Here is a 27794-nt window from a genome sequence, read left to right as displayed (position 1 = left end):
ATATAATTGGAAAGCTCGAGAGCAATAGAGCAATATTTCTGAAAGACAGAGGCTGTAACAAAAGAACTATTAACATTTGCACAATTATCTGAGAGCAAGGCTAAATTATTTCTCTATGCTTCCCACATTAAACTGAAACAGATGTAGATGGAAGGTAGATAAGTACACAACAGATGAAGCCAGGCTTTCAGCCAGAGGTCAGGCTGCCAAGACTAAGCAAGGAGGCGAAGAGGGAAACTTGCAGGACCGTAGCTGTCTTGGAGAACTTAAGATGGCAAGGAGTCCTGCCTGATGGCTTCTCTGTCACTGGTCTGTTCCTGGGTATTATTAAGCTGCACTGCTTTGCTATGCAGAGATGTCCAAATGAGTCAGTAAATACACTATGTGGATGTCTGGTGAAAAGAAACCTTGGTCTGAAAACATAAAGGAAATACAAGCTATGTAAGGAAGAGGCACACAGAAAATAAGCTACTTGACGAAGGTTACATATAGACCTCCAACTTTCCAATTATACCCAGTGACCAGATGGACTTCCTGGTCTTGAATAACACACTGGAACTGGTTTAATAAAAGGTGAATGAGTTTTTCTTTCACAGAGGATGGCACCTGTGTCCCTTTAAATAATTTCCTGCCTCTCCAGCTCTCTCTTCTTCAGGAACAGCTGCTCACGAACTTCACAGGACCAGAGCTGCTGGAAAATGAACCAGAATGCAGAAGTATACACTGCTGTGCCAAACCTTGGCAACTTGTTCCATTGAGAAAGGGAATTACAAGCAGAATGTGTGAGAATGCATTCCACAGCAGAAAAAATCAAGTTACAGTAACCCAGCATGAACAGTTGTTCTTTCACCAGCAAAGGAAAAGATTACCAGCTCTTAATCACTAATGTAGACCAGCGAGTTCTTACTCAGCTACTAACAACTGAAACCTTAACTTGAAGGGCAGATTTAGTGAGCAGTGGAAATGCTGGGTAACGGAAATGGTATCTGCTCAGATTTGAAAAAGGCACCCCAGGTAGGTGCAGCAGTTAAAAACTCTCTCACATAACTTCAACTGCAATTCTTCTCTGCTACCAACAATGAAGTCTGCTGTACACTTTAAAATATCCTTTTTAAATACCAAAAAAGGACTTACACCACCTAGAGAGACAGAACATCTAAAATTATAAAGCCAGCAGGAATCAGAAACATTTAAAATTCCAAGAAGGTGCATAATATATTCAAAGTGCTAACACGCAAAACATAACTTGGAAAAAATTACCAAACTGAGTAAAAAAAAACCCTTTTTCTTTATTTCAACAGTTAACAGAAAATTATTCTGCTAGTATATCTCAAAGCAACTTCTGAGCAGGAACTAATCAAAGACACGTGATTCTTTCTTACAGAAGAAAAATATTAACTGAGAGTATGCCATAGGAAATTGATTAATTGTACTTTATTGACTCTAACCAGATGTTACACACGAGCTCATTAACAAGACAATGATTTAATGGCTTTACTCAGCTGTAATTATAGAACAGAAATTAGCAAAACTGCACTTAACGCAGATAATTCCTTATTTCAATTAGTTTCACATGTCATTAAAACTGCTCAGCTTTTTTGGCAAAAAAACCTGCAGTTTTATAGATTGGTATATTATTTGCAATTACTGCTAATTGCTATGAGCAATGACTGCAATATCTCTGGAACACATCTGTTGCTGACACTATTTAAATCTGACAATTTCATGGTTAACAACTCTGTACTTGTTCCTGCAGTACCATTATCCATGACTGATTAAAGTGTTTGACTTTGATTCTGAGGAAGTACAATAAGCACTTTATCTGATATAAGAGTTGATGTGCATTTTCTCTCATAATGGGCCAGTTTATCTGTCCAAAGGTATCTAAAGTAGCAGTTCATCCTCAGACAGTCTCAACTGAATCAGGGGATTATTCATGTAATAAAGTAAAATACAAACATTCATCATCAGGCATTCACGTGGCTGGACTAGCTGAAAGTCAGTGGCCAACACACAGGACACATGTTAATGTCTCTAACACGAACCTGTTTGTTAAGGAAGGTTCTCCTTTACATATTACACCATGTGGAAATAAGGGGAAACAACAAACATGTCACTCCCAGTAACAAACACATTCCAGTTGCCCATGCTACATATGTGTCGTGTAGATACATCCATAACCAATAGATGCTGGCTTTGGTAAGAAAAGTGCATTTTCTCTATGCTGACTTCAGAGGATAACACATCAGAGAAGAGAGACATTTTCAGTCTCTATGAATGACGATATAATCCCTGTTTGTGCCACATCCATTGTAGCAGATAGATGTACAGCCTCGCAGGTTAAAGCTGCAGGTGGGGAGTGCACTGTGCTGTGGAGATAAGAGCTGTGAAAAGAAAAAAATCCAGTTTAAAAAAAATAATTGAAAAAACAGTTAAGACTCAAGAGTGAACCTGACAGAGAACGTGCATCATACATGTTATAGAATCAATGACAGAGTTTCTAAAGTTTTTTGAAGACCTGAGGTGCTGGTATAAATTCTGAAGATTGTAGCCAGTGCAAGAGGGGTAGGAAGCATTCCCATAGGGTCTGATGACTACCTGGCCTATGTAAACCTTGGCATTGACAACACTTATGCCCAAAGCAGATCTTCAGAAAGCTGAAGTGCTGACACTGTCCTTATGCATCTGAATGGGCATCACATATTAAGTGAAACAATGGATTAGAAGGAACGAAGCCAGGTCAATGTGTGACAAGGCACCTTAATAATAACAACTATGGGCTAATGCATTTTTAAAATGAAAAAAAATTGATAATATCTAAGGACATCAGCAGTCAGTCAGACTGTGTGTTTTGTGAATCCAGTCAGACTTTTACTAACTGAGGAACAGTTAAAGCTGCTGTCAGCAACCAAGCTAGTGGGAACTCACAATCTGTCCCACTACAGTAACATAATATTTGAGGAAGCAGACATGTGGCAAGCTGGTGAGCACTTAAATACAGTGGTTTTTTGTGACAGAAGCCGAAGAACAGGAAACCTTACAGGGACCCCAAGAAATAATCTAACACCATTCACCCCACACCATGGCAGGACCAGCTGTAGCTGTGTCATTCCTGACAAAAGTTTAACCTGCCCTTGCAGACCACCCAGAAGCCACGGTTTTACAGCATTTGTAGAAATCTGTTCCCATGCCTCCCTTGCCTACTGTTCAAAATCACAGGGGTATACTGCCTGTGGATGGCCCATGTACCATGGGCACTATGGACAGGAGGAAGTTTGTCTTCCTGTAATGGCTCTCTGCGTAGTTGTATATCATGCTTCACAGTTTATTCTCCGCCAGGCTAAGGAACCCACCAGTAGATTAACCCTACTCGCAGTTGGATCAGCCAGATTTCATGTCTCTCTTGTCAAGTTCCTTTGTCTCTTTTTCCTGATGAGCTGCGTCTTTCTTGGAGCACAGTGCCTAAAACAGCACCATGGCTTTACAACTGTACAGGGCAGAAGGCTGATTTCACATGTTTTTTCAAATTACATTCTTACTTAGAAATGCATTAAACTGATGATTATTTAAAACTAAAAGAGTATTTGTTATTAATGAATATTACAGCTACCTCTTGTGAGCACTGTGATGGGTCTTATCACAAGTGACATATGGGTTTTCCCTTTTCTGTCTCCTACTGGGATGGGGCAGCTTTAATTTCTGCCACGGATTCTGTCTCACTCCTTTTAAAAGAAGACTGAAACGGAAGTTCAGGATCTAATCTCTACACTCATTCACAACTGGTTCATATTCACACATGATTCTTCCAGTACTGCCTATTATCTTAAACAGCTTTCCTATCACCATTATGCTAATTGATTTGACACGGTTTTAAAAAGTATTTATATCCCCCTTTCACATTTTCACCAGAGAAACTAAAATAATGGAGAAGCCTTTCACACCGTGGCAGCCCAGGGATGCCCTTCCTCCTGCAACAAGCCCTCTGCCAGGAGTGCTAGTTCTGATACTGAGACAGTTATAGCCCCTTCTGCCTCAAACATCAAAGCTGACTACGACAATGCTTTTCAAAACAATCAAGACTACAAGCTCAAGTTTACCACTGCATCCTACTGCCAAGGGAACCATGAGATCCCTTTCTTTAATTACTTAAAGAAAGACACCGTGGAATCATTAATTTGGAATTCAGATTGTAAGAACAAATTTGAAATTTAGATAACTACAAGTGATCCTAATTTCTCCAGCCCTGTAAAAGACTAGCTCCTTCTATTTCTGAATGCCAAATAAGCAGTTTAACAGACCAATGCTTGACTTCACAGCCCCCAAGCTGGAGGTTCTCAACCATTCTAGGGACACAAGTCACAAGACTACTCTTATTGATAAACATATTAAAACAACAACAAAGACATATTTTTAGTCTGATTTTACACATGCACAGACATTCACAATTATTTAAAGGCACACATTTGTTGTACCTTTGAAAGCAGGACAGTTAAAAAGTTACTGCCCCTGCATGATGGATCATGAAACAGAAATAAATACATTTCTTACAAAATTCTAACACGTTTTTGTTGTGGCTTTTAGCTAAAGATCAACTGCTACTGAAAAACAATCCTTCTAGACCTTTTGAATAAAGGTAGGAATTGGTTCCTCACATAAGAAAAGTACATCAAGGTTTCTGTTGATATGACTTCACTTTTAGAGTAGCACAGCATATAAACTTTATTTAGTTATCATTAAATCAAAACACCTTTGAACTAAATTCCTGATGCTACTTACTGTCAGAATCCTTCCTTTATTAAGATAAGCCCCCTATATTCCAGATGTTTTGCCAGTGATTGCATAGACATAGAGGGCATCAGTTCAAGCAATGGACAGCATTAATGGTCACTGAAGGAACTCTTGATAATAGTTTCTAACCACCTAAGAGGCCTAAAGCAAGCAGGCTGGAAAAAAAAAAAAAAAAACTATCTGAAAAGACAAACACATAAGCTTTGTGCTAGAGGACTAGAGGACTGCAAAACTGGAGTTAATAACGATACATACCGTGCTGCTGAGAACGACAGGAACAGTATAAGGCAGACAGCAGCAACTGACCCTAATCCAACAGCAGTCATGTATTGCAGAGTGGGTGATAAATCTGAAATAAAGTAACAATTCAAATGAATGAACATCAAATAGTATAGCTTCAGTCTGGTGACTGACCAATTAAGTCTGCTCAAAGCTAAAATTCTGTAACAAAACTCAGATGCTGGACTTATTGCTCAGTCAAGCAGTAATGGAACTTACTATCTAGTAGTTACTGTCCAATTGAGGAACATTAAATGGTCTATATCTCAAAAATTATTCTACTTCTCCATTCCTCAGTACCCTGCCTTTTTTTTTTTTTTTTTTTCATTTAGATACTCAATGTCAACATTTCTGGCAATTTTAATCTACATCATATGCCAAGGTCATCTCTGGTGCCAGAAAATCCTAGTGCTTTATTAAATGGCTTGATGCATCTCCTTCAATTTTTTTATGATCTGGGCATGACTGTTCTTCCCCATTCTTTTTTTTTCCCTCCCCAAGTGACAGAATAGACATAAGCCTGGCAATTACAGCCTTACCCAAGCCCATAATACTGAAACCCACCCAGGGACAGAACAGAAGGTTTACAGTGATTTGCTGTCAAAACCAGAATTACTGAGAACTACTGGTGAAGATAATCTGAGAAAACAGAAAGTCAGTTGCTTCCCACCACCTCCATCACATCTTCAGCATTAGTCAAAGGTTACCTACATGGTGTTTCAAAAAGATAGACCCAGTTTCAAAGAAGCATATTGGGGTCCATCTTTTTTAAATACCCTGTATTTCTTAGTGGATTCCCCACGGGCATCTAAGATGCCAGATCTTATTCCTGCAACATTCCGCAACTCTGCTGGCTCTCAAATATTGCAAGCATTAGTATTTAATGTTTTAGAAAAAATTTTAATTTTGTAAAAATGGCACTTATTCAGTAAAAATACTGTGTATGTGCATGATGAGAATCCAAGTGCCCAAACATCAGAAAAGCTACTTCTTCTACTTAAACTGAACCCTTTTTTGGCTCATCTGAATGCACCGGCAGAAAGCTGGCTGGGCACGCACCCAAAACACCTCGACAATTGATCTGAAGCAGAAAAAATCATACAAAGTCATAAAAAGATCCTGGCCAGTTTACCATCTTTGCATGATACTGCTCGGTGAAGTACCACTCATATTTGTGCAGCACCTCTCACCTGTAAACCTGCTGTGAGTCTGGCAAAATAAAGAATTTCAGACAGGTACTCTACAAGGAAAATCTGTTCAATCTACAAGAATGTTAAGCTTTGGTTAATGTTGTATCTGTCCTTATATCACTGTAACACCAGTTTCGATAAGCAAGTTATGCATCTGTAGACCAGATGAGAGCCCTCCATACAAGTAACAAAACTGTCTTCCCTATAAATTGTATAGTATATTTAACACACTCAAAATTCCTTTTACTTATTTGTGACAGAAGGAAGTGTGCTTTTAACAGCTTTCTACTACTTTTTATGACAACGATTTATCATGCAATATGTAGCTTTGTCTAGACAGCAGGTGAAACAGGCCAATTTACTTTAGATTCAATTTACAAATTTGCCTTCCACACAAGTTGAATTAAGAAACACTCCTCAAAGTGTTTGGTGAGCCAAAATTACTCTTAGCCTCTCCAGCTGCACAAGCACATCAGACCATGGGTGCTGTTTGGCTGGAAATCCATTCAATATGAAGGTAAACAGATTTACAACAGAAAGCCAAAGGCCTGACTTTGGGCCAAAGGCCCATCTTCCAATGCCCATTCTTTTAATTCCAAGGCCAAAATCCAACTATATGTAAGACAGTCTCTGATGATGCTCTGTAAGCTCATAAATGACAAATTCAAAAGAGGACAGTTTTCTGTATTTCCAGAGTTATTTTACAGTTCTTGCCTGTACAGCTCTAGCAATGGAGCCCTCATATCTAGGGAATCTTTGATATTAAGTTGACCATCCACAACCACAAACTGCCCAAATTAGTTATTCTAAGTGTGGCAGTGAATGAAGCATGTCACATGAGTAAACAACAAAACACAACCTAGAAATTAACATACAGCTGTCACCAGAAGATCAGTAATAGCAACAGTCACAGAAGGGTTTTGTGAACAGTAGAGGAGATGCACTTCAGGTGCTCCTGGCACCACATGATATATTATCATTCCAAAGTACTGTTTCCAGAGCCACTGCATTTTCTAACTCCAATTTGTGAGCCTTTCAACTCAAAGGCAGAATTTAGAGTTTGTAGGGGACTCCAGTGGTTCCACTTTGTCAGGAAACCTGATGAAGCTGGTTCCACTTTGCTGAAACCTGATGAAGTTGGTGAAAAGAGTACTTTCTACCACGGTGGAAAGGACGGAAACTGGATGTCTAGTGGATTCCGAACTCCTCTGAGGTAAACTCATTCACAGGCAACATTTTATAGTCAAAAAGAAAAACAAGGATAAAACCATGCCGAGAAATTAATTGGCTTTTACAGTTATGGCAGTGTATTTTTAAGAAACTGTACTTCCAAGCACAAAGATTAGCCATATTTTTCTTATTTTTTTTCTAAAATTTCACATCTTCTGTGCTACAGACGCTTTGTGCACAAAAATTGCTGTAAAGATTTAGAAGTGATACATAGAACGAGTCATACTGAAAACAAGGGATAAACCAGAGAATCCACTTTAGAATGGATTACTGAACCAATTAGAATGGAATACCAAAGAGCAAGGCAACTTTTCTGCCTCTCATCTTTCCAGCCCTCAAAGTCAATCAGTCATTAATGGCAAATGAGGAAACAGCCACAACAATTATCAATTTATGCTGTCAAGCATAGCCACAAAACTTCTGTTGTCTCACTGAAGGAAAAACTGACTTACTTTTAATTTGTGCCCAAACAGCACAGGACTGTGTTCTCACCTGAAAAAGAAAACATAAAAATCTCTGTTTCTCATAAGATAAATTTATTAACGCTAACACCCTCCGCAAGAGCAGCCATCCACAACATAATGTATTTTATTACTACTGAAAACTGAGTTAGTTATTTGCCTGATAGCAGCCTCTGGCTTGTCTGAAAAGCTTATAAAATATAAAGATAGGATTTGATGAAAGGCTGGCTCTAGTTTTCTAGATCATCACTCTTCCTTTCTTTCTGCAACCTAGGCACACAAGTAACATGAAAGGATCTTTGAAGCTGCTTGGATAAGAATTCAGAATTTATTAAATGCTAAAATAAGGATGAATATGATGTATTAGCCCTATCCTCATTTAGAATACATGTTAAAATACAGTACTTAATAGCATTTTTTTCAAACATTAGATGTAGAGTTTCTTCAGTTATGAAAACTTGCTTGGTAATTTTTAACAACTTGTATTGAAGACTTATAGTAGTCAATGTTCACAATAGTTGAATAAAAGTTTATTAGCAATCTGCCTTTGCATGTGTTTAACAAGTTTGTGGGTTTTTCACAGTAAGCTTTGGCTCCAGCACATCTTTTTCCCCCCAGCACTTCACACTCATACATAGACAAGAAGTTCTATTCGAAGTTCTATTGTCTATTGTATAATTACTGAGAAGTCTATTTTTGTACTGCTTCTATGCGTACTTTCCTACTAAATGATTTTCATAGACATTCAAAGAATACATACCCATATATTTTTCATGTTTTGGCAAAATGCATATTATGTTGCTCTGAATAACAGTATGTTTCCATAAAATGGCAAGCTACATTTTGAGGCATTTGCACAAAAGGACAAAGGCACATTTATAAGCCTAATCTTACTTTTGTGTGTCTGCATGCTGAATTGTGGACTCTCAGTGTTTCTTAAACTCATTTTTTATAAGAAATTTTTGGTTATTTAAAAAGACAAAACACTGACAAAGAAAATCCTCTTAGGAGAGGGAGATAAAGGAACAAGGGGTGGATTTAAAAACTCAAACAAATGCCAGATGCTGGAGGCAATGTTGTGAGTGCCATCATCTTGATATAGCTACCTCTGTGGCACACAGCAGTTTGCAGGAAATCAGTCATCTCCTTCATATCTGAGAAGTTACCAGGAATCTCAGCATTGCACTGATCTGCACTTTGCACTAAATCATAAACCCCTTCCTCTGATGAATTAGCACCTTCCCAGATAGTTATCAGTGAAATTACTCCTCCAAATACTTCAATGTCCACAGATCTCAAAGGCCATATTTCAACTTGGATATTCACAGGTAGCGAAACTGGACATAGAAAGCCCTTCCATAGCCACACACTTAAAAGAGTTCTGGAGAAAAGAGAAAACATTTTTGCCATGCATATGCACATTTATAATCTGATTTTTTATTAGGCTAATTTTAACAGACTCTTCTCACAATGGGGGTAATTTTGATTCCATTTTTTCAAAAAGCTTACAGCATTTTTCCTGAGAAGACTGTATGTCATTTTCACCTTTCACAGGCCTGCTCTTACTCCTGTTGCATGGATAAACTGTTTGATCCAAAAAAGCTGATGCTGACACTGTACAAAATGTATGCTAAATAAATTAATCTCAAATAAGTTTTGTTAAGGAAATTAATGTCAAATAAGTTTAAACTCCTAACATTTCTTTTTTAGTTCTTGCCCTTCAGTATGAGCCTTGGTTCTCTGCTCAGCATGGAATTCATAAAGTAATAATTGGAGATTAAAATAGGTACCAGATGGGTCTGAGTTATTTAATTAGCAGTATCCCTCATGGAGCAGGACACCTCCAAGAGCGGACAATTTGTTCCACCTAAGCAAGGTTTGCATGATAATGACAGTAAATTCTTGTCTGTTTCCAAATTCTCCCTTGGTCTCCATCATCCCCATACTCCAACTGCCAAATTCAGTAATACGGAAAATGGTAATTTCCAGTATCTCCAACTTCCTAACTGTTTTCCTTCTACATCCTCAACAGTCTCCTCAGATCAGCCTTTTAATACATCTGAATATCTTGTACAAATGAAACATGCATTTTAAATCCTCTACCTTGAAAAATAAACTGAAAGTAAAAACCATGCAGCAGGCACCTTTCTTAGGACCTGCAAATCTGAGATGGGGATAAATGTACATGCTCTCAGTGAAACAGGACAGCTTACTTGTCTCAGCTGTGTCTACACAATTTTATCTGAAGTGATTTTCCCACCCTTACCACAAAAAAAATTTGTCAGTTATACTAAGGAATAATGGTAACAAAAAGTCACAATCAAGGCATGATTTTGCAGCATGTATTGTAGAAATCACACCATTCTCAGCATGAAGGGGTCTGGAGCCAGAAGAGGTTCTGGAAGATGACATAAAAGTACAATAAAGGCAACATGAGTTAGGAGGCTATGAACTATATTTTTTATGTGTCTGTATTCAAGTGGAAATGTGTTCACAAGTTAAACACACTACAGAAATGCTGATTTCATGTGTGTTAATAATTGAAGGCCAATTAAAGAGCAGTCTGGTTTTTGGTTTGGTTTGGGTTTTTTTTAAGTAGACTTTTAAGTATTAACTCTTGAATCCAAATTTGGTTACCTAAGTAATCGGATTTTCAGAAATTCTCAAAACTCAACAACCCCCAACTTATAAATCAGGATTCCTTTAACTTCTCAATGCCAACAATGACACAAAATACAAAAGCATGAGAATTGAAGATAAACCAGGAGTTCTGAGCCACATGTCTAAGGTCCATTGCAAAGAATAGCTGAGAAGCAAAGTTGTTTGGGATTTGCAATCCTTACAATTATTTATAAATGTTGTATGTAACTTTGTGTACTTCATCAAGTAACAAAAGTCATACAGAAAAGTGTATACCAAGAAGGTGATGCATTTTAAATGCGAGGAAGCAAAGAGTAACTTCTACAAACAACAGTAATAATATTCCATTAAATCAGTGGCCTAGAAAATATATCTCCCAATGCTAAAGATGAAACATCAGGAAATAATTTATATGAAAGAGAAAGAATAATGTAATTTAGAAGCTGTTTAACAAACAGTTGCTAGAGATGCATAACCAATGTGCACTGTTCTGAGTAAGAAAAGCCTCAACAGAAGTTATAATAGGAAATGTTCCTCAGCATCAGAAAATACCAAAGGGAAAGAGCTAGGGAAACCAGTGCATAAAACCCAAAAATAAATAAACAGAGCTCAAGGATGTATGTAGGAGTGCCTGAAGTGGCTAAACTTGTATACATTTGAGTGATTAACAATCCTGTTCCACAGAGTAAATTTCTCTAAAATTTATGGTTGTCCAAATTCCAGGATATTTTGGGCTAACTTAAAATTCTTTATGAACCGAATGCTTTCAAATGTAATTTCCCTATTTATTCACTCACACAATCAAAAATTTACGACAACAGACTTGTATCAGGATCAGAAAACATCTTATCTGTGCTATAAAAGCTTCTTACACTATTGTTAAAGTAGATGCCACAAAAAACATACACTGCACAGATCAGCAGATAGCAGTAACAGCTATTACATGTACTTGTTTTACTTCACTCACTTTGGACTGAAGCAGAGTTATATTTCTTAATAGAAGTTGGTTTCACTTACTGAGATTTGTGTGTAGGCTTCCAAGATTATTTACAAGTGACTCACAGATGAGTTTTTGCATGCCTCCCTGCTTTGTGCTGTATACACAAAGCCCAAAACTCTATTTTAATTTTTGGGGTGGCAGGGTGAGGCACTGTTTAAGCATGTTTTAATTTAGTATAGGTTGCTTTGTTCTTTTTTTTTTTTTTTTTTTTTTTGACATTCAGGAAATGTATGCACATGAAAAATCTACCACCTGGCCCATATGAGAAAAACTTCCCACTGCTGAGACTTATGTTATAAAAAAATTACAAGCTGTTGACCCCTGAGATAGATAATGACTAGAAAACTACTGGCAGAATGACATAATAGGAAGCAAAACACTGTAGCACTAAACAGGTGAGATGTGTTTTTGTTTCTAATTAAAATACATATTTACTTTACAATTACAAAAAATAATGCTAGTAACATGCCTTTTTCCCCAGAAGGCTTTCCCAAGGGAGCTGGAGTTGAAATTTATTGCTACTGGGAAGGTATTTTTCCTTGTCATTTTTCCTTGTCATTTGGAGAACTGGAATACTTCACTATAAAACATTCCATTAAAAAATGGCTGAGTTTTTCATTGCAAAGGAGCAATTTTCATACTCTCATACTAATCTCTTTCATTAACTCCTGGCCCAATATAGACACTCTCAGTTACTGAGGGTAGTGATGGCCCTTCATTTTCATTTTTTTCCACTGTTTGCCTTTTGGCATCCTAAGTTGCTCTAACATTACAATGACACAAATATCTGTAAAGAATGAGAAGAGTTATTTAAAGAGCTTCAGATCTAATCTAATTCTGTCAACTAACAGATCCTTACAACATCATAAAAAATTTAACACAAAGTGAACATTTTCCTCTTTTTTTCCCAGCAACATATCATTTGACAGGTATAAATAAAAGGTTTTAAAACATCCATTACCTTATTCCATTCACTTATTATTCTCAAAACAACACAATACTCTTCTCCCAGCTTTAAAGGAGCATTATAAAACTTCCCGTAGTAATGTCTGTCTCCAAGAGCAATTGACATGTTATCAGCAACATCCTTTGCCCGGAATTCAGCTGCCACATATCCTTTAGCGTCAGTGGTGTTACCAAAGAAAGTTGCAGCAGCAAAGGAGTCACAAATAAAAGTGCTTTGCAAACCCAGAGGAAGCACAATCACTTGATAAAGACTAGAGTGAAACAAAAAAAAAGTAAATATTAGCCCTCAATTCAATGTACTATACATCAGACAGTCATTAATTCATTGTCTTTTCTACTTGTAACCCCTTAACTGCTTTTTATTCTCAATGCCCAATTGAACTCATCTTACACTAAAATTTTGCTGTGTTCCACTGCATTTTGAAACAAAAGCACTGCATGCACAGCTCAGAGCTGATTCTTCTCATCAAATGGACACTAACTTCACATGTTCATTCATGTTGCTCAGAAGAGCAAACTGAGTTATTGCAGGCTATTTCTTGCTCCTCTAATCTAACACTTAAGTTCACCTACAAAACATCATCATTGGTCTCTAAAACGATTCATAATTTCCCAGAAACAAGATGTTTCTGTTTAAAGAAGGAAAGGACAGATAGAATTTGTAAACAATTAATAAAATCTGTCTTCAGACCTCTCAAATCAATGTTTAGTCTATGGTATCCAACCATAGAAAGACTAATTACTAGTGCTATTACACAACTCAATTCCTGAAACATTACTAGCTCTCAAATATTTTCTGCTTTTATGCAATGTTGAGTTACAATTACTCTTTCCTTCTATCACAAACAGCACTTCGTAAGGTGTAAATCCTTTTTCTCTAGACGTACATCTTGGTAGTAATACACTAATAAGAAAACACTATTTCAGAATATGCATAAATGGTTCACCACTGCTTCTGGATATTAGAAAAAAAAATGTACTGCCTGCATGAGTTTGTTGGAAAAGAAAAATTACTTGCTTAGAGCTGTGCTTGGACCCATCAATAACAACCTATTGTGGCTTCACAGTGAACAAAGGAAAAAATAAAAAAGAAAAAACAACAAAACCAACAGCAAAACCTCAGAATTATCCAAACCAGAAAGCAGGGAAGAATCTGAAGCCAAATATTACTCTGCTAAGGGACAAGAAACTGGGAGTTACAGCTTAAGTTTTCTCTACTTTCTAATACAAATAATCTAACCCCCAGAAAAAAAATCCAGTATGTAAGTAACATAAATCTGCAGAATGTTTCTTGAAAGGGTGAAGAGTGCACAGAGACAAACCTGATCGGTCCATTTCGATCTTCTGCTTTCCGAAGTCTGAGCAAGGGTGCAGAACCTTTTACTGCCACAAATTCTACATCTGGGAAAGGGGGATCTAAAAGGTAAACAAACAGCAGTGCTTCAGAGAGGTTTCAGAAATATTTCAGGCATGAGGGTCCCTAGCTATTTTTTTCCCCAAAAACTTCTTCTGTCAACTTAGCCTCAAACTCCTGACTGTTACAGCCTGCAGGCAACATAGTCTGGTCAAGTAAAACTAAAATAAAACAAATAAGAGCATGATGGTATGGCAAGCCCAACTCAAACCCCTGTATTGAAGTTTATCTGACAGACAGCGAAAACAGATATGCCCCCAAATGGTGACAGACCACAGAGAAACAAGACAGGAAAGATTTGTTGGAAGAAGCAGTATTATTTATTACACTAACTGAAATGGTCAATAAGAAAAAGATGAAACTGCAATCACACAACCCACTGCAAGAAATAATTAAAAAGAATGAATAAAGGAGAACTAACGCCAAAAACATTTTCAAGAAGGCAACTTCCTTAGTTACTGCTCACAGTCAGCTAGCAATATCCACCCCTTAAACTGGATTTAAATATGCGTACAGAGCTGTAATTTGTTTTAGTGGGAATTTGCATCAACACCAAAACTGAACAGACACTTCTGCCTCTAATTTCAATGGCAATGACAGAGACCAGTGCCGTGGTAATGGAAATTACTGCTATCAGTCTGGAAGAAAAAACAAAAGAACTTCAGTGTGTAAAACCAAGGCGGCAGAGTGTGAAGCACAAATACTACCTACCCCAGAAGTCCAAAAGAACTAGCAGAGATATTTACAGGTATGGCTGTTTGAAGACTGGTCTACCAAGCTCCTGATGTAACAAATGCAGATACAGAAATGCTCATATACAGAAATATACAGAAATGCTCATATACAGAAAACCAAGGCTAGAGATCACTGTTAGAAAGAATAATCAGTGCCATGGAGACAAACCAAACAAAATTCATGCAAATTTGCTGCAGTTAGGTCACATCAGGCATTGCTTGCTGAGATGCGTGTATTTTTAAAACAGCTGGAATACAGACATCTGCACATATATGTTGAAACGTAGAAAATCATTAGTTCAGCAGGAGAAAAAGAGGCTTGGTAGCAAAACTCTGAAGTGGGCAAATAACTGGTAAATAACTGATAAATAGGGAGCCAGCAAAATACAGCATGTTGGAAGGAGAAGTACCAGGGTGCAGGAAGTTTATTAGAGGAGTTCCACCAAGACCAAACAAAGTAAGTACTAAGTCTGGCATTTTGTTAACAATCATGGTGCAAAATCCAGGTGTGTACAGATGAATTTTGCTTCTCAGTGTTAGTGTACAATAAAAGCAGTATGGAGACATTACACAAGAAGAACTGAATCACCTTTGTAGCTGTTGTTTTGCAGAACCAGGATGAAATCCACCCCTAAAAAGTACAAGGTGATACACCTGGGGCTACTAACAAAATTTTTTTGCTATATGTTGTAAACTCCTTTGAGTAGTCGGAAGAGTATATTAGTACATCTCAGAATGAGTGTTAGTCACCAAAATCATAACAGAAAACAAAAACAAAACAAAAAGGCTGCGAAACAAGATTTCTGTAACTCTAGAATAGTACCCCTAGAGGTACAGAAGGCCCAGGAGTGATCATTTCAGTGTCTGAAGTTCCAGTCACCAGTCCAGCACAGTAAGTGAAATCAGTGCACAGGATGGCTACAAGAAAGATCCAAACAAAGGAGAAATTGTCTTTCAACAGGGAACCAAAAGCTTGTCTTTTTAGCCTATGAAAAATAAATTTGAAAGCCTACATGATCTCTGCTTTAAACCGATGAAACATAGAAAAGGAACAACTTAAGCACAGTGTGCCTAAAATAAAGACAAGAGGCCATACAAGCATCCCTAGCAAGAAGAACCCCACCTTGATCTTGGCAAAAATCATCCTCCAGTGTACCTCTGGAAAGCTTACTGAGCCATATGAATTGCTCTGGTAGTTCCCTTCACCAGGTCCTCTTCAAAACCAGGCTATGAGTGAACTACCAGTGAAGAAAACAGCTATGAATGGTTAGGATTGAAACAAGATTAGTATCTAGCAAATCCTTAATGTTCTGCAGTGGCTTCCCTCTGTCAGAGACAGGGTAGCTTTTTGGTTTGGTTGGTTTTTTCACTCTTCACTAGTAGAACAGACTAACATATCTGTAGCAGCACCAGGAATACACAGAAGAACACAGCAAGAAACACAAGCGCATCCTGAGATAGCGCCACTCGAAGTACTCCACTGTCATAGCAGTGCTATGTTACTAACACTTGGACATTTCATACTGAGGCTCATTTTCTGCAATAAGAATCCATGCGCTCAGTCTCCCTCTGAACTCGAGGTCAGGTTGCAGGAAAGACCAGCTAGGAGGTGCCTATGATTGCAAACAGCACACGCCTCAACACGGGAGCAAACGCTCACTCAGTGTTATACTGTAATCACGCGCTTCAGAAGAAGCTATCACATTGGGAGCACTTTACTATTACTTATAATGAAAGCATTTCGCAATGGAAGAGCTACATTTATTTCTTTAATCCTGGAAATATGCTGTTTACTTCTTGTTTTAAAGCCCTGGTTTTTGCCAATAACCAAGGACCACAGAGGCAAACTGTCGCAATGCAAGGAACATGACCCTTTTATGACATTCTCCAGTAGTGATAACAGGAATATTTAAAGCCTTTCCTGTCATCTCATCCTTTGTTAAGCTCTGAAGCTGTAACTCTGGGACAACACTGTGCTACTTACCTTTGCACATATAATGCTGGCAAGAAAGGTTTCAAGTTTCCTGTACACAGACAGGTCAAAAATGAATGCACAAACCCATTTCTGTCCCACTCTACATATGGATATGCACTAAAACCTGTTAAACTGAATGATTTCTGCCTTACTGAAAAATCTTTAGCTTGGTGCCAGCATAGCCCTCTCTACAGCATCCCTTCACCATTTTGTGCTAATCATAAAGCTTTAAAAATAGAATAATGAAATTGAACATCAAAGTCCAAAACCAAGTTCAAGGAAGTCAAATGAAAGATTTCTCTTAAGGCCAAGTTCTAACTGATATAACCCTTTCCTGAAATAATGCGATTTGCGTGATCTTCATTTCCTGCAAACAATGGTTACTTGAGGGCTTTACGTCCAAAAAATTTTTTACTGCATTTTAAAACAAGGAAGTCATAAACACTGCTGTATTTTTTTAGGGTAGAGGTACTGATGCAATCAAAAAGCTTCTTTAACCATTTTTATTACTGTCTGAAGAGTAATTAGGTTTACATATTACAGATTAATTGCTTTAACAAAAACTAAGAATAAATTTTTAACTTGGAGAAAGACATTACTTAAAGAAGGGAGAGAAGGAAGTAGGTTAAATAAACCAAGAACACATCTACAGAAAATAATTATTTAAATCTTTAAAGATTGTATCTTAAAAATGGAGATAGTAGCAGAGTGTACATGTGACATTTTCATGTATAAATTCATAGCAAAAAGAGCTTACAATCTATCTTTCTCCCCATCTTAGCCTATACTTGCATTGTTTTTTTTCCTCATTTGCATTTCATCTATTTTACTTAATGCTAATTACGCTAACATGTTGAGAACAACAAAAAGGCTGATGCACATACATCACTATAACTACTTAAAGGACTACCTGAAGCAATATTAAAGAACTCCCAGTTCACACAGACAGAAAAGACTGAATAAGGAAATAATTTTGTTCAGCATGTAGAGCATTGGCTATAAACTGTACCATCTATATCAAGCATTTTGTAAACAGATTGATAGATGTGATCAGAATGATCATGACTTCACAAATATTCAAGAAAAAATTCTTTATATAACAGAGAGGTGGAGTTCATATAAAATTAAATATCATGCATTTGAATAGTGTCTACATGAAAATTAAAAGTGTATGCATTAACATGCGTATGGAAGTGTTTTCAGGATTCTCATCTAATTTCCTACCTACATTAAAAAAAAAAAAATATCACGTTCAGGTTTAAAATCACTCCCCTTTCCCCATTAGACAAATTAGAAACTCCCTTCTTTGCAACATTTGTGCTGCACATCTGAAGCTGCACACTGTGATGGACTATCTCTCTGCAGGTACGTGATGCACTGTCAGAGCACCACATCTCCAACCGTCTTTCATTTCTTCACTAAGAAGTAGGTTTAGTCTTTTGCTCTTTTTCTCAGAACTTAAAGCAGTCCCTTTATGAAAGAATGAATGTAAACCTTTTCCATCATACAAGAGAGAAGAACAATGTGTCTTTTCTGTGTGTGTCTACATCTATGGGTGGGCAAACAAATTAGACATCACAAACGGATCTGTAATGTCATACACTTTCACATACTGAGACAAAAGTGCAGAGCTCTGGAAGATTATACTCATTATGTGATGGAACTCATTCTTCTAGTTCAAGTAGCTTTCTAGACTCCCTGTTTATGAGTCTACTTTCTGACTTACGTGTTCATACAAAGAGAGAGACAATACATATTCAAGAGTATGTGGCCTGCAGGGAAACCCTGAAATAAACCAAAAAGAACAGCTGCTGAGAAACATGGGAACTATTACAACTGTCTGACGTACACAGGCTCGAGGTCAAAGCTACCCAAACCCACTGGAAATTGCATGTACAAGTATGTAGAAATGGCAGCATGTGGAAACAGTAAGCATAGAACCAACTCAAAATACACCTTGATTCTAAGCTAAAAATTGAGAGTAGGAAGAGTAATCAGAAATCATCATTGAATCTAATATGAATTATTTTATAAGAGGAAATGTAATCCAGTAATTCAGTCACAAAATATCTGTTTCTAGTGTCAAGAAAACATTCTGTCACAATGTTCTGCTCCAAACTGAAAAATGATAGGCAGACACTGTAAATAAGTAGGCATTCATGAAGTTCCCAAAGACCACAATTTTGTCGCATCCATCATATAGAATCTATGCCAAAGCAAAACTTGCAAAGAGATTCAAATACCAACAGTATTTTTATGCAGCTCAACTGAAGAAATTACTCTTATTTATGACATTAGAAGCAAAACCAAAAGCATTAGCTCTTTATTATTCTGTTTTTCAAACACGTGTAAATGGTTACAAAATTCAGCCTTCTTGAATTCATATGTGAAAACAAATAATGAAATTAACCATGTCTTGTCTAAGCATGCCTTAATAAATGATCTTCAAAAATGGAAAGATACAGACCCGGTGTAGGACAGAAAGAATGAATGAGAAAGTACACCCACAAGAGACTCCTTCCTTATAAACTGATATGAACGCCCTTCTTGCTTAAAAGACAATGTTGCCACCATCTTTTTACAACTGTAATATAATAATTGCCTAATCATTTTTCATAATTGACTCAACTTCCTATCTCAAGTAGACATGTGCTGAGAGTATGTCTGAAGTAAGCTAAGAAGACACAAAAGACTTGCAATATGTCTGTTACTGGAAGTGTGAAAAGAGCAGAATTTCAATGATCCACGAAGCATGTGCTAGACTATATTTACCATCCACAAGATGATGGGCAAAATCAAGTTTGTGCTCATCACAGAAGTATTTTTAAAGGATGCTACTTGCCAGGGAGAAAAGCAGGCTTCTAAACCCTAAGTTTTAGGGTTTTTTTTCTTTAGAAATACTATGGATATAATATATCCTCATTCAGGAGATGTATAGATACTTAGAATATAGAAGTAGCTTTCTTAACATGCATTTACAAATCTTCCTCTTTGAAAAAAGACCCAGCCTTATCTCTAGGATTTACATGCTTATTGTATTCTGAAACAGTCTTTAAGAATTTATACGGATGTCTATCCATTGTCAGGAAATCAAGTCTGTTACGCAGTACTCATCTAACCATCTGGGACATGTCTCTTCACAGTACTTGAAACTTGACTGTTAAGATTTCCCTAACTCAAAATGCAGGAGGCATGTGCCAGTCAAAGAGATACAACATCTGAATTTGCCCATAACTGGGCAAACAGACCAACCGACTGTGCATTTGTTAAAGGGTGCAATACGAAACCTTAGGCAACAAATGAGGCCACCTCCAGTACAGTAACAGTAAAACACTTTTGTAAGTCTCAGATTCCTTGAAGCCTCTGTGCTTAAGCTGTATCTCACATTTCTACAGTACTATTTAGCCAGAAAACAATCAGAGTCAGAAAACACTTTTCAGACTTAAGTTGGCAGATAAAACAGTGATCATTTCAACCACCAAACCACAACTATCTGGTTTAACAACATACATGGTCACAAAATAACCGGACAAATGAAGAATCAAATTATACATCCACTCTAAAATTATAAATAGATTTTTAAATTAAATTGCTTGTACAGATAATGCAATTCCTGAAACATAAGGCACAGAAGTCAAAGAGACACTGTCAGAAGAATTACTTCAACTGTATCTTTTTCATCTTGGATAAGCTGAAATAGCAACAAAAATAATATCATTTAGATTATAATTATTTAGTGAGCTTTGGAGCATGATCACTCTTGGCTTTTTAATTTTCACTCAATTTCAACTGCAAAAAGGCCTACTTTGATTTTTTCACTTCCATTAAAAAACCAAACAAATAAACAACAAACCACAACACAATATAAACAAACAACAAACCACAACACAAATCTGCATGGCAGATTTTAGTTCAAGATTCCTAATGACAGAGCAACACATACCTTTTATTTCTCATTGAAAAGAGTAACTACCACATATAAAATGGCTTGTGCCACAGGATCTTATTTCAAAATGGAAATGACCTAACTTTTGTACGAAGGCCTTTTCTGGGGCACTTGTTAAGCACCAACTCAGCAGAGAGGGAAACATGCCAGCTGCCAAGGCACAAATACAACTTCACACAGCACCTGCTGCAGAGTGTTCTCTAGAGCTCAGCTGAGTAAGTGACCTGACGCAATCCTGCAGACTTTAGGAAATACCACAGGATGACAGAGTAAAGAGCTATGCCTTTTCTTTGGGTATGTATTAAAAAATTACTTCAGTCAACCAAATTCTGAGACAGCTTATTAGTTTTTACAAAGCTACATGTACTCATGGCTGCTACCTTCAAGTGAAAGCTAGCAAACTCCTGAAAAGGAATTATGAAATGGTTGCTGTCATTTAACGTAAATCCAGGTAAATGTATATCCTAAACAGCATCTTTAGGAAACAAGATATGTTTTGCCTTTGTGAAGCTTAAAAACCCTAGATTTACTTTTAAAAATACCGTAATAGTATCAATTTCAAAACCACCAGAAATCCCCGGTTCTTCATAAGCAGTTAGAAGAGAACCGGTTCCATCTAGTGGCTGGACATTACAGACACTCAGAGAGCTTTCACGTTTCTTACCTATTCCGATTTGTGTCCCCAATGGGAAGAGTGATATCAGCACCAAACACTGCGCTTCACAGTGTAACACTAATAACCTAATACAGAAAGTCTGACAGTACAGGGATGGTGCAAGACTGCTCTGAACAAAAAATGGGCTAAAAAAATGACATTTTTTTTTTTTTTAATCGTAGCGTTTTAGTGCAATGTAAGTATCTTGCTAAACAGCAAAGCCAAGACTCTCCCTACAGAACCTTATTTGCTCAAATGCTTTTTATATTTTGCACTCTACCAATTAGACATGAAGGTGTCTGTCTGAGGTACTTCCAGGGCCCTCTGTACTTTGGGTCCTTGCAGACTTTACTGATATTTGTTGTCACAAACACTCAATACAAAGTGCAGTTGTGCTATATCTCCACTTCACAGTGGAGAGAACTCAAACTGAAAAAGCGACTTAGCTTCTAGCAGGGCAGGGTATTTACCCCAGCTTCCCTAGATACAAATCTCATGTCTAACCCATCAAATTATTTTTTCCCTGCTGCACCAAAATGACACTTCAAAACACCACACACCCATTTCTCTCCCCCTTCTGCTGCTGAACTGTCAATTCTATGAAATCTTCGAAAACAAACAACAATGAAAAATTTTGAGCATGGAAAGAGAAACTTTGACAACCCAGTACACAGCACTGAGATCAACAGTGTTGTTTAACTTCAGCTTCTTGCCCCCGCAGGTGCTTTTGTAAATACATAAAATAAACAGCAGGACCTACCTGTGATTTGCGTTGTCATGGAAATGAGCAGTGAAAAATTCAGTGCTACCATGGAAATATTAACAGAGTAATTGGTGCCTGGCTGCAAATCAAAACAAACTTCTGGAGCCTGCTTGTGTGTGGTAAGGTTGAAGGTCATTTCATGAGAGAACTCCTTCTGATACCAACGTTGGCCTTGCACGTGAAACTGTAACGAAACAATCATGGCATGGAACTGTTTTAATATTATCACTTTCATTCAGCCATGTCATGCTCTAAATTAGAAGAAACAGCAGAAGAAACCATCACTGCGCACAGAGCACCAAAAATGTTGGCACTGACAGTTACTCAAATTCAAATGCTTCTGAAATTTGACAGGAATGGCAGACCCTCTTGATCAGCTCTGACACTGTCCTAGTTCTTTCACTTCTCCTCCTAGTCTATCCTCTTCATTATTAGTACTATAATTTCCTTCAAGTCTTGATTTCCTGCTAACATATAGGCTTCCAGTAATAGTGCACTTTCACTGTAGTATGCCCTCATGGTGCAAAGTGATGAGTTAAACAAGTAAGCTCACATGAACACCTCTCCGGTTTGACCCTGAGGATCAAATAAAAATCTAGTCCTTCTGACCTATGTCAAAATGCAAAGTACCCTCCAGGTTCTGCCACAGACAGACATGTTTCCAGATAAATGCACAGACCTATGGGGTTCTTTTGTTTGTTGCAGTTGTATTTTATGCATGTTTGTTTTGTTGTTGATGTTCCAAATTATAACGAAGTTATTAACTTAAGACCTCTGTTAATGAAAACTAAAATGCTTGCTGTATTTTAATAATGTGCTAATTTTCCTTTAAATAGATCCTATGCCTATAGATAGTCTCAGAGCACCTCTTAGCACATGGAGATACGACACAACAGCAGGTGGTCACGAGTCCTGGCAGAGACAGTTCATGCAAGAATGCCCTGCTGGGAGGAGGGAAGATCAAAGGCACATCACAAGGTGGAGTAGGCTGATTCCATAGAATTGGAACAGAGTTGTCTGAAGCCTGAACATGATAGAGTTGAAAGTACAGGGAACACAAAACAGAGTACAACAGGGGAAAAAAACAAGCAAGAAACAGGAGACTTGTACAAAAGAGCATAGTGGTGTCTTTCTTTCCTGAAGGTTGCTATGCAAGCTTACACCCTGGGGTTTTATGACAGACATTATTATAATGAGGAATACTGCTAGCAGTGCGTGTTTGAAAAATAACGCGGGTATTTTTCACACAGGTAACTGATATAAATTGTTTTCTGGATTCAAAATACAGATTGTCACTTACTGAGTATCTGTCTTCCACACCAGTTCCCCTGACATTTCTCCGCCATTTCAAGCAGGTATCATTAAAAATTAATACGTTATTGAAAGCTTCCTTTACTGTAGAGACAATAAAAAAGGGAGAAACTTACCACAAAACTTCACCTTCTTCAACTTAATTGAACTAGAGTAACTGAAAATTTAAAAAATGGTTTTGTTTTTATTCTCTTCTGAGAAGGAGGTAGAATCTTATTTATTTCTGAATGAACACAAACAGTTAATAAAACATGAACATTTTTCAGAGAAAATGTATTTTGGAAAAATGTAAGCATGCTATTCAGGAAATCAAGACAGGATTTATTTGTCCAGACCTAGGGAGGTCACAATGACAGAAAGGTCCAGCGCTTTAGAGCTTCTGACAGAAATAAAATTATCAGAGAACTGTTTGTCACAACTGATGCCCTTAGGAAACAGCACGTGAGAAAAATGCATATTTGTGGATTGCAAGGGTGATTGCTTCCCAAGGTCTGTCTCATCGGAATTAGTATGTCAGAAAGCAAGCTTAAAACTTTCGATGACCAAATTACCACAGAAGCCTGTTGCTGGAACATGCCTTTTCCACAACTATTAATTGTGGAAAACAGTAAGTAACACTACCACAGACTGAAATTCCACCATGTAGCCAGGAATGCCACTGCACCAGTCCTGCTTCAGCCAGGAGACAAATCCTGAAGAAGCAAGTTTGACAAATCTTTCTGAAGGGCACTTACTGCCACTGCTCTGCTTGCTTATACACTCAATGGCCACAGGGAGCAGAAAGTAAAACACCTTTCAGAAAGAGAGGGTGCTGATGGTGGCTACATGTGTGTAGTCAGCATAAAGAATGACACAGTCCAGGAGACACCCTGTTATCCTGTCTGCTAGACTCAAACCAGTGATCTATGCAGCACAGTAAGTTATTCTATAAGCATATAGAATACAAACCACAACCTACCCTTTGTTTGAACTGCTACTGTGACTGAAACAGTGATGTTTGTGGAAGAGATGGTAGTAATATTCACCATGTAGTTAATGCCAGAGCTGAGATCTAAACACACCTCTGGATTATCTTCACTTGTAGTGATGTTAAATATCACATCTTCGGAGAACATATTATCATCCCATCTTTGGCTCAGTATGTGAAACTATTGAAGGATTAAGAAAAATTATGATGCAATTGGTTGTGGGTCTCCAAAATTCAGAATACTAGTTCAATTAAGCCTTATAAACCTAGGAGTACATCTTTTTTAGAATGTAATCTCAATCAAGAAAATAGGCTTGTGACAAACCTTTTTGGTGCAACAGGATGGTTTAATAAATTAGATCTTTAATTTATTCTGGCTGTTAAAATTAACTTTTTTTTCATATATTTCAACAATGAACAGAAGGAGTCTATAATGTGGACCCCACAAACAACTCCAACACAAATAGTAAGGTGTAAGTAAATATTCTTTCTTGTTTACAGCACACAGATGGAAACTACATCTGCTTGCTACTTTCTGTTCTTTTTTTCTAGCTTTTCTTCCCTCCCTTACAGAAGCAGTTGTAAGACTGAATGCCAAACAAAAGACAAGCTTCCCTAAGATCATGCTTGTTGCAGTGAAACAGAAACCTGTCATTTGTATGAGATGGACAGACAAAACTCATCTGGTTGAGCTCAAGACAGTCCAGACTGTGTTCTGAACTTTACTGCGTACACTCCGAATCTACATTATCCTACATTTTCATTATTCTTAAGTGTCCTGCAGATAGCTGAATTCAGGCAAAAACATGTGCACAGAGCACATTATACCAGAGATCCATAGCTTGCCAGTTACAACTGGGTACATGAAAAGCACTTGTTTTGAACTGTTTGGCTAACTGGGAACTTGTTTTTTCTATCTCAGCAGTGTTCCATAAAAGCAGTCACATTAAAAATACATTGGTTTATAACAAAGGAGAAGAAAGACAGGTTGTTTTCCCAAATTATCACACAATCTTGAAACCTATTTTCCACATTAAACTATCCATCTTGGAGATCCTAAAAAAAACCCCTTTTTATTTTTTCCCTATTTGTACGCAATTAAAAAATGACCTTTCTTGGGTGCTGTCATTCTCCAAACATGCAAATGCTTCTCATATTGTTTTGGCTTTCAGTAACACTGACTGAACTACTCATTGCTGAGAATTTATATCTTGACTCTTATGTTTATAGAGGGGAAAAAAAAAAAAAAAAAAAAAGAGGAAAAAGTAGTTACCAAGGTGGCTTTCAACTGCTATGAAAAACAGTTCTAAAATGTTCAAATATAAGATGGTTAAATGTCTTGAGCAAGGCATGGTATTTCAAAATACCTTGTATTTCTAAAACAAGTTACATCCAGTATCTGCAAACGATACACTGTTTACTTGAAATGTTTGTATCACAGATAGGGACAAAGCCCAAGTTTTGCAATGTTTTCTATGTCAATGTGACCTTAGCTCTACCACAAACCTTCACTAAAACATGAAATTGTGCTGAAATGCTTCTTATAGTTTCAAGCAGATGTTTAGTTGATGTTCCAGTGTTTACTGGAATGGGAACCCAATAGCTTTGAAGTTTTTCACTCAACTATAGAACTTGTTTCTTTTCTAACCCAGACACCTTCACGTTTCTAGGCAGTTCACTGACAAGAGGGAGACAAATTACCATACAAATAAAACCCACAAAACAAATCTCCACTGCTCACTCACCCAAATTAACCAGGATAAAGCTAGTCCCAGCCTCAAATACAGTTCCACTTACTGTGTACGTTTCCTGAACTCCCAGTCTTCCAGTTTTCCTTCGCCACTTCACACAGGTTTCATTGAATATGGACAAATTACTGAATAATTCCTCCTCTGTGAGCAAAAATGTAATCATAGAATGAAAACAGTTACTATTTCTCATGCAAATCTTAATACGTTTGGAGCACTTGCCTATTTCTTCCTCTTTCTCTGTTTTGGTGTTGGTTTTTGTTGTTGTTTCAAACAGGAAAAAATAAAAGAAGGTAGGCAGAAGTTAGTAAGTTTTCCCTTAACTGTGTTGGGTCCTGAAATTAAAATAAAAGGCAAACTGAAGAAGCATGTTCTGAGCTAATGACTGCGAAGTCCATAAAAATACAGCCAGCATTACATACACTGCTATTATTAATGAAAACAAAATACTTTGCTAGGCTTGCATTTTAATGTAGAACAATTTTAATTCTTTTAATTCTAATAACTTTTCAGTTTATCTCAAAGTGCTCTTTTTCCATATGTAAACATCATTAACCATTCCACAGAGGCCCCCTTGTAGCAAATGAACATGACACTGTCACTGAAATATACAAGCACATTGATAGTCTCTAAAATTCCTACATGTAGGCAGTTATTTAGAACCAAATTGTAACTGATTCTGCATTTTGAAGCACTGTATTTTATTCTTCCTTTCTTCTGATTAGTAAAACTATCATAAAATTTTCCTAGTATCTCCATCTCCACATATTCAGCAAATAGATGCCTCACTCACTAGACCAGTTTAACTCCCAACTAATTTTAAATCCTCTATTCCAAACTACCATTAAATATGGAAATGATACTGAAAGCTTCCCCTTCTACAGAACAGAAGAAGAAAAAGACATTAATATGCATGTCCTCTAAAACAAATGTCCTTACAAATGGCTCTGTGATTAATTGTATTATTTGTTTCACAACATCTAAAAACTCCAGAGTATTGAATTCTGTACCAACACAGAGCAAAAGAGTATCTTCAGTTGTTGTACTCTTCAAATCAGATACACTTCTATTAAAAGACCAGATGGCAAAAACAACTCATTAGAGCATGGCCAGAGAGAAAATGTTTGCAAATTGACAAGATCTGAATTAAAATGAGTAACAAGAAAGGAAAAAAAAGTCATTGCTGAGATTGCTCAGCAAGAAAATCAGGTACTTGATTCATAAGTTCATAAAATACTCAGTAAAAAAAAAAAATAAAGCAAAATAAAGCAGCAAACAACAAGAAAGTTATATGCCACGTATTCAGCCCAGGAAAGAAATCTTATACAGTGGCCTCCTTGGAGGGAAGAAGGCAAACCTAGCAGCATTTTTTTCCTCTAACAGTATCAATTTTTCTGTCATGCTTTCTGAACTTCAGGAAGGACAAGGCCACCATGCAGTTACCATACATCCACAGAATAGCTGGCAGCCTTTTTCTTAGCAGTTTCCACTCTAAATGAGCAGGAGTGAGAGGCTGAAAAGCTGTAACATGCACAAATCGAACACCACAGCAACGTCCTGGGCTTCCTGAGTGGTCTGATTTTCCTCCCTCTTACTGATCACAGCTCTGTTTGGATAAAGTACGGTAAGTGCTTGGTTTAACATTAATCCAAGTAGCATAAACACAGTACCCAATAACAGCACAAAGGTATCTCTGAAAAAACTATTCTCACACATAGAGAGGAACA

The 27794-nt window shown here is 37.2% G+C and overlaps 1 protein-coding gene across 4 annotated transcripts in view; it reads right to left on the bottom strand.

Moving 5' to 3' along the window:
- The window catches only part of SUSD1 (sushi domain containing 1), a 48222-nt gene that overhangs the window by 2843 nt on the left and 17585 nt on the right, over nt 1–27794 (bottom strand). For 2 of the 4 annotated variants that reach the window (XM_071802031.1, XM_065861000.2), the window contains exons 8-16: nt 26117–26211; nt 24311–24500; nt 23342–23436; nt 22039–22225; nt 13877–13970; nt 12550–12805; nt 7940–7979; nt 5044–5137; nt 1413–2384 (exon numbers count right to left, since the gene is read on the bottom strand). In XM_071802031.1, the coding sequence (XP_071658132.1) occupies nt 2246–2384; nt 5044–5137; nt 7940–7979; nt 12550–12805; nt 13877–13970; nt 22039–22225; nt 23342–23436; nt 24311–24500; nt 26117–26211 (1190 nt within the window). In that variant the 3' untranslated portion in view covers nt 1413–2245. Of the gene's footprint in view, nt 1–1412; nt 2385–5043; nt 5138–7939; nt 7980–12549; nt 12806–13876; nt 13971–22038; nt 22226–23341; nt 23437–24310; nt 24501–26116; nt 26212–27794 lie in introns of those variants that run through there. The other 2 variants (XR_011736402.1, XM_071802032.1) reach the window with 2 other exon arrangements.

This window comes from Patagioenas fasciata, chromosome Z (genome assembly GCF_037038585.1).
Source record: "Patagioenas fasciata isolate bPatFas1 chromosome Z, bPatFas1.hap1, whole genome shotgun sequence".
NCBI classification, from domain to species: Eukaryota; Metazoa; Chordata; class Aves; order Columbiformes; family Columbidae; genus Patagioenas; species Patagioenas fasciata.
This window is presented reverse-complemented; position numbering and strand designations above follow the sequence as displayed.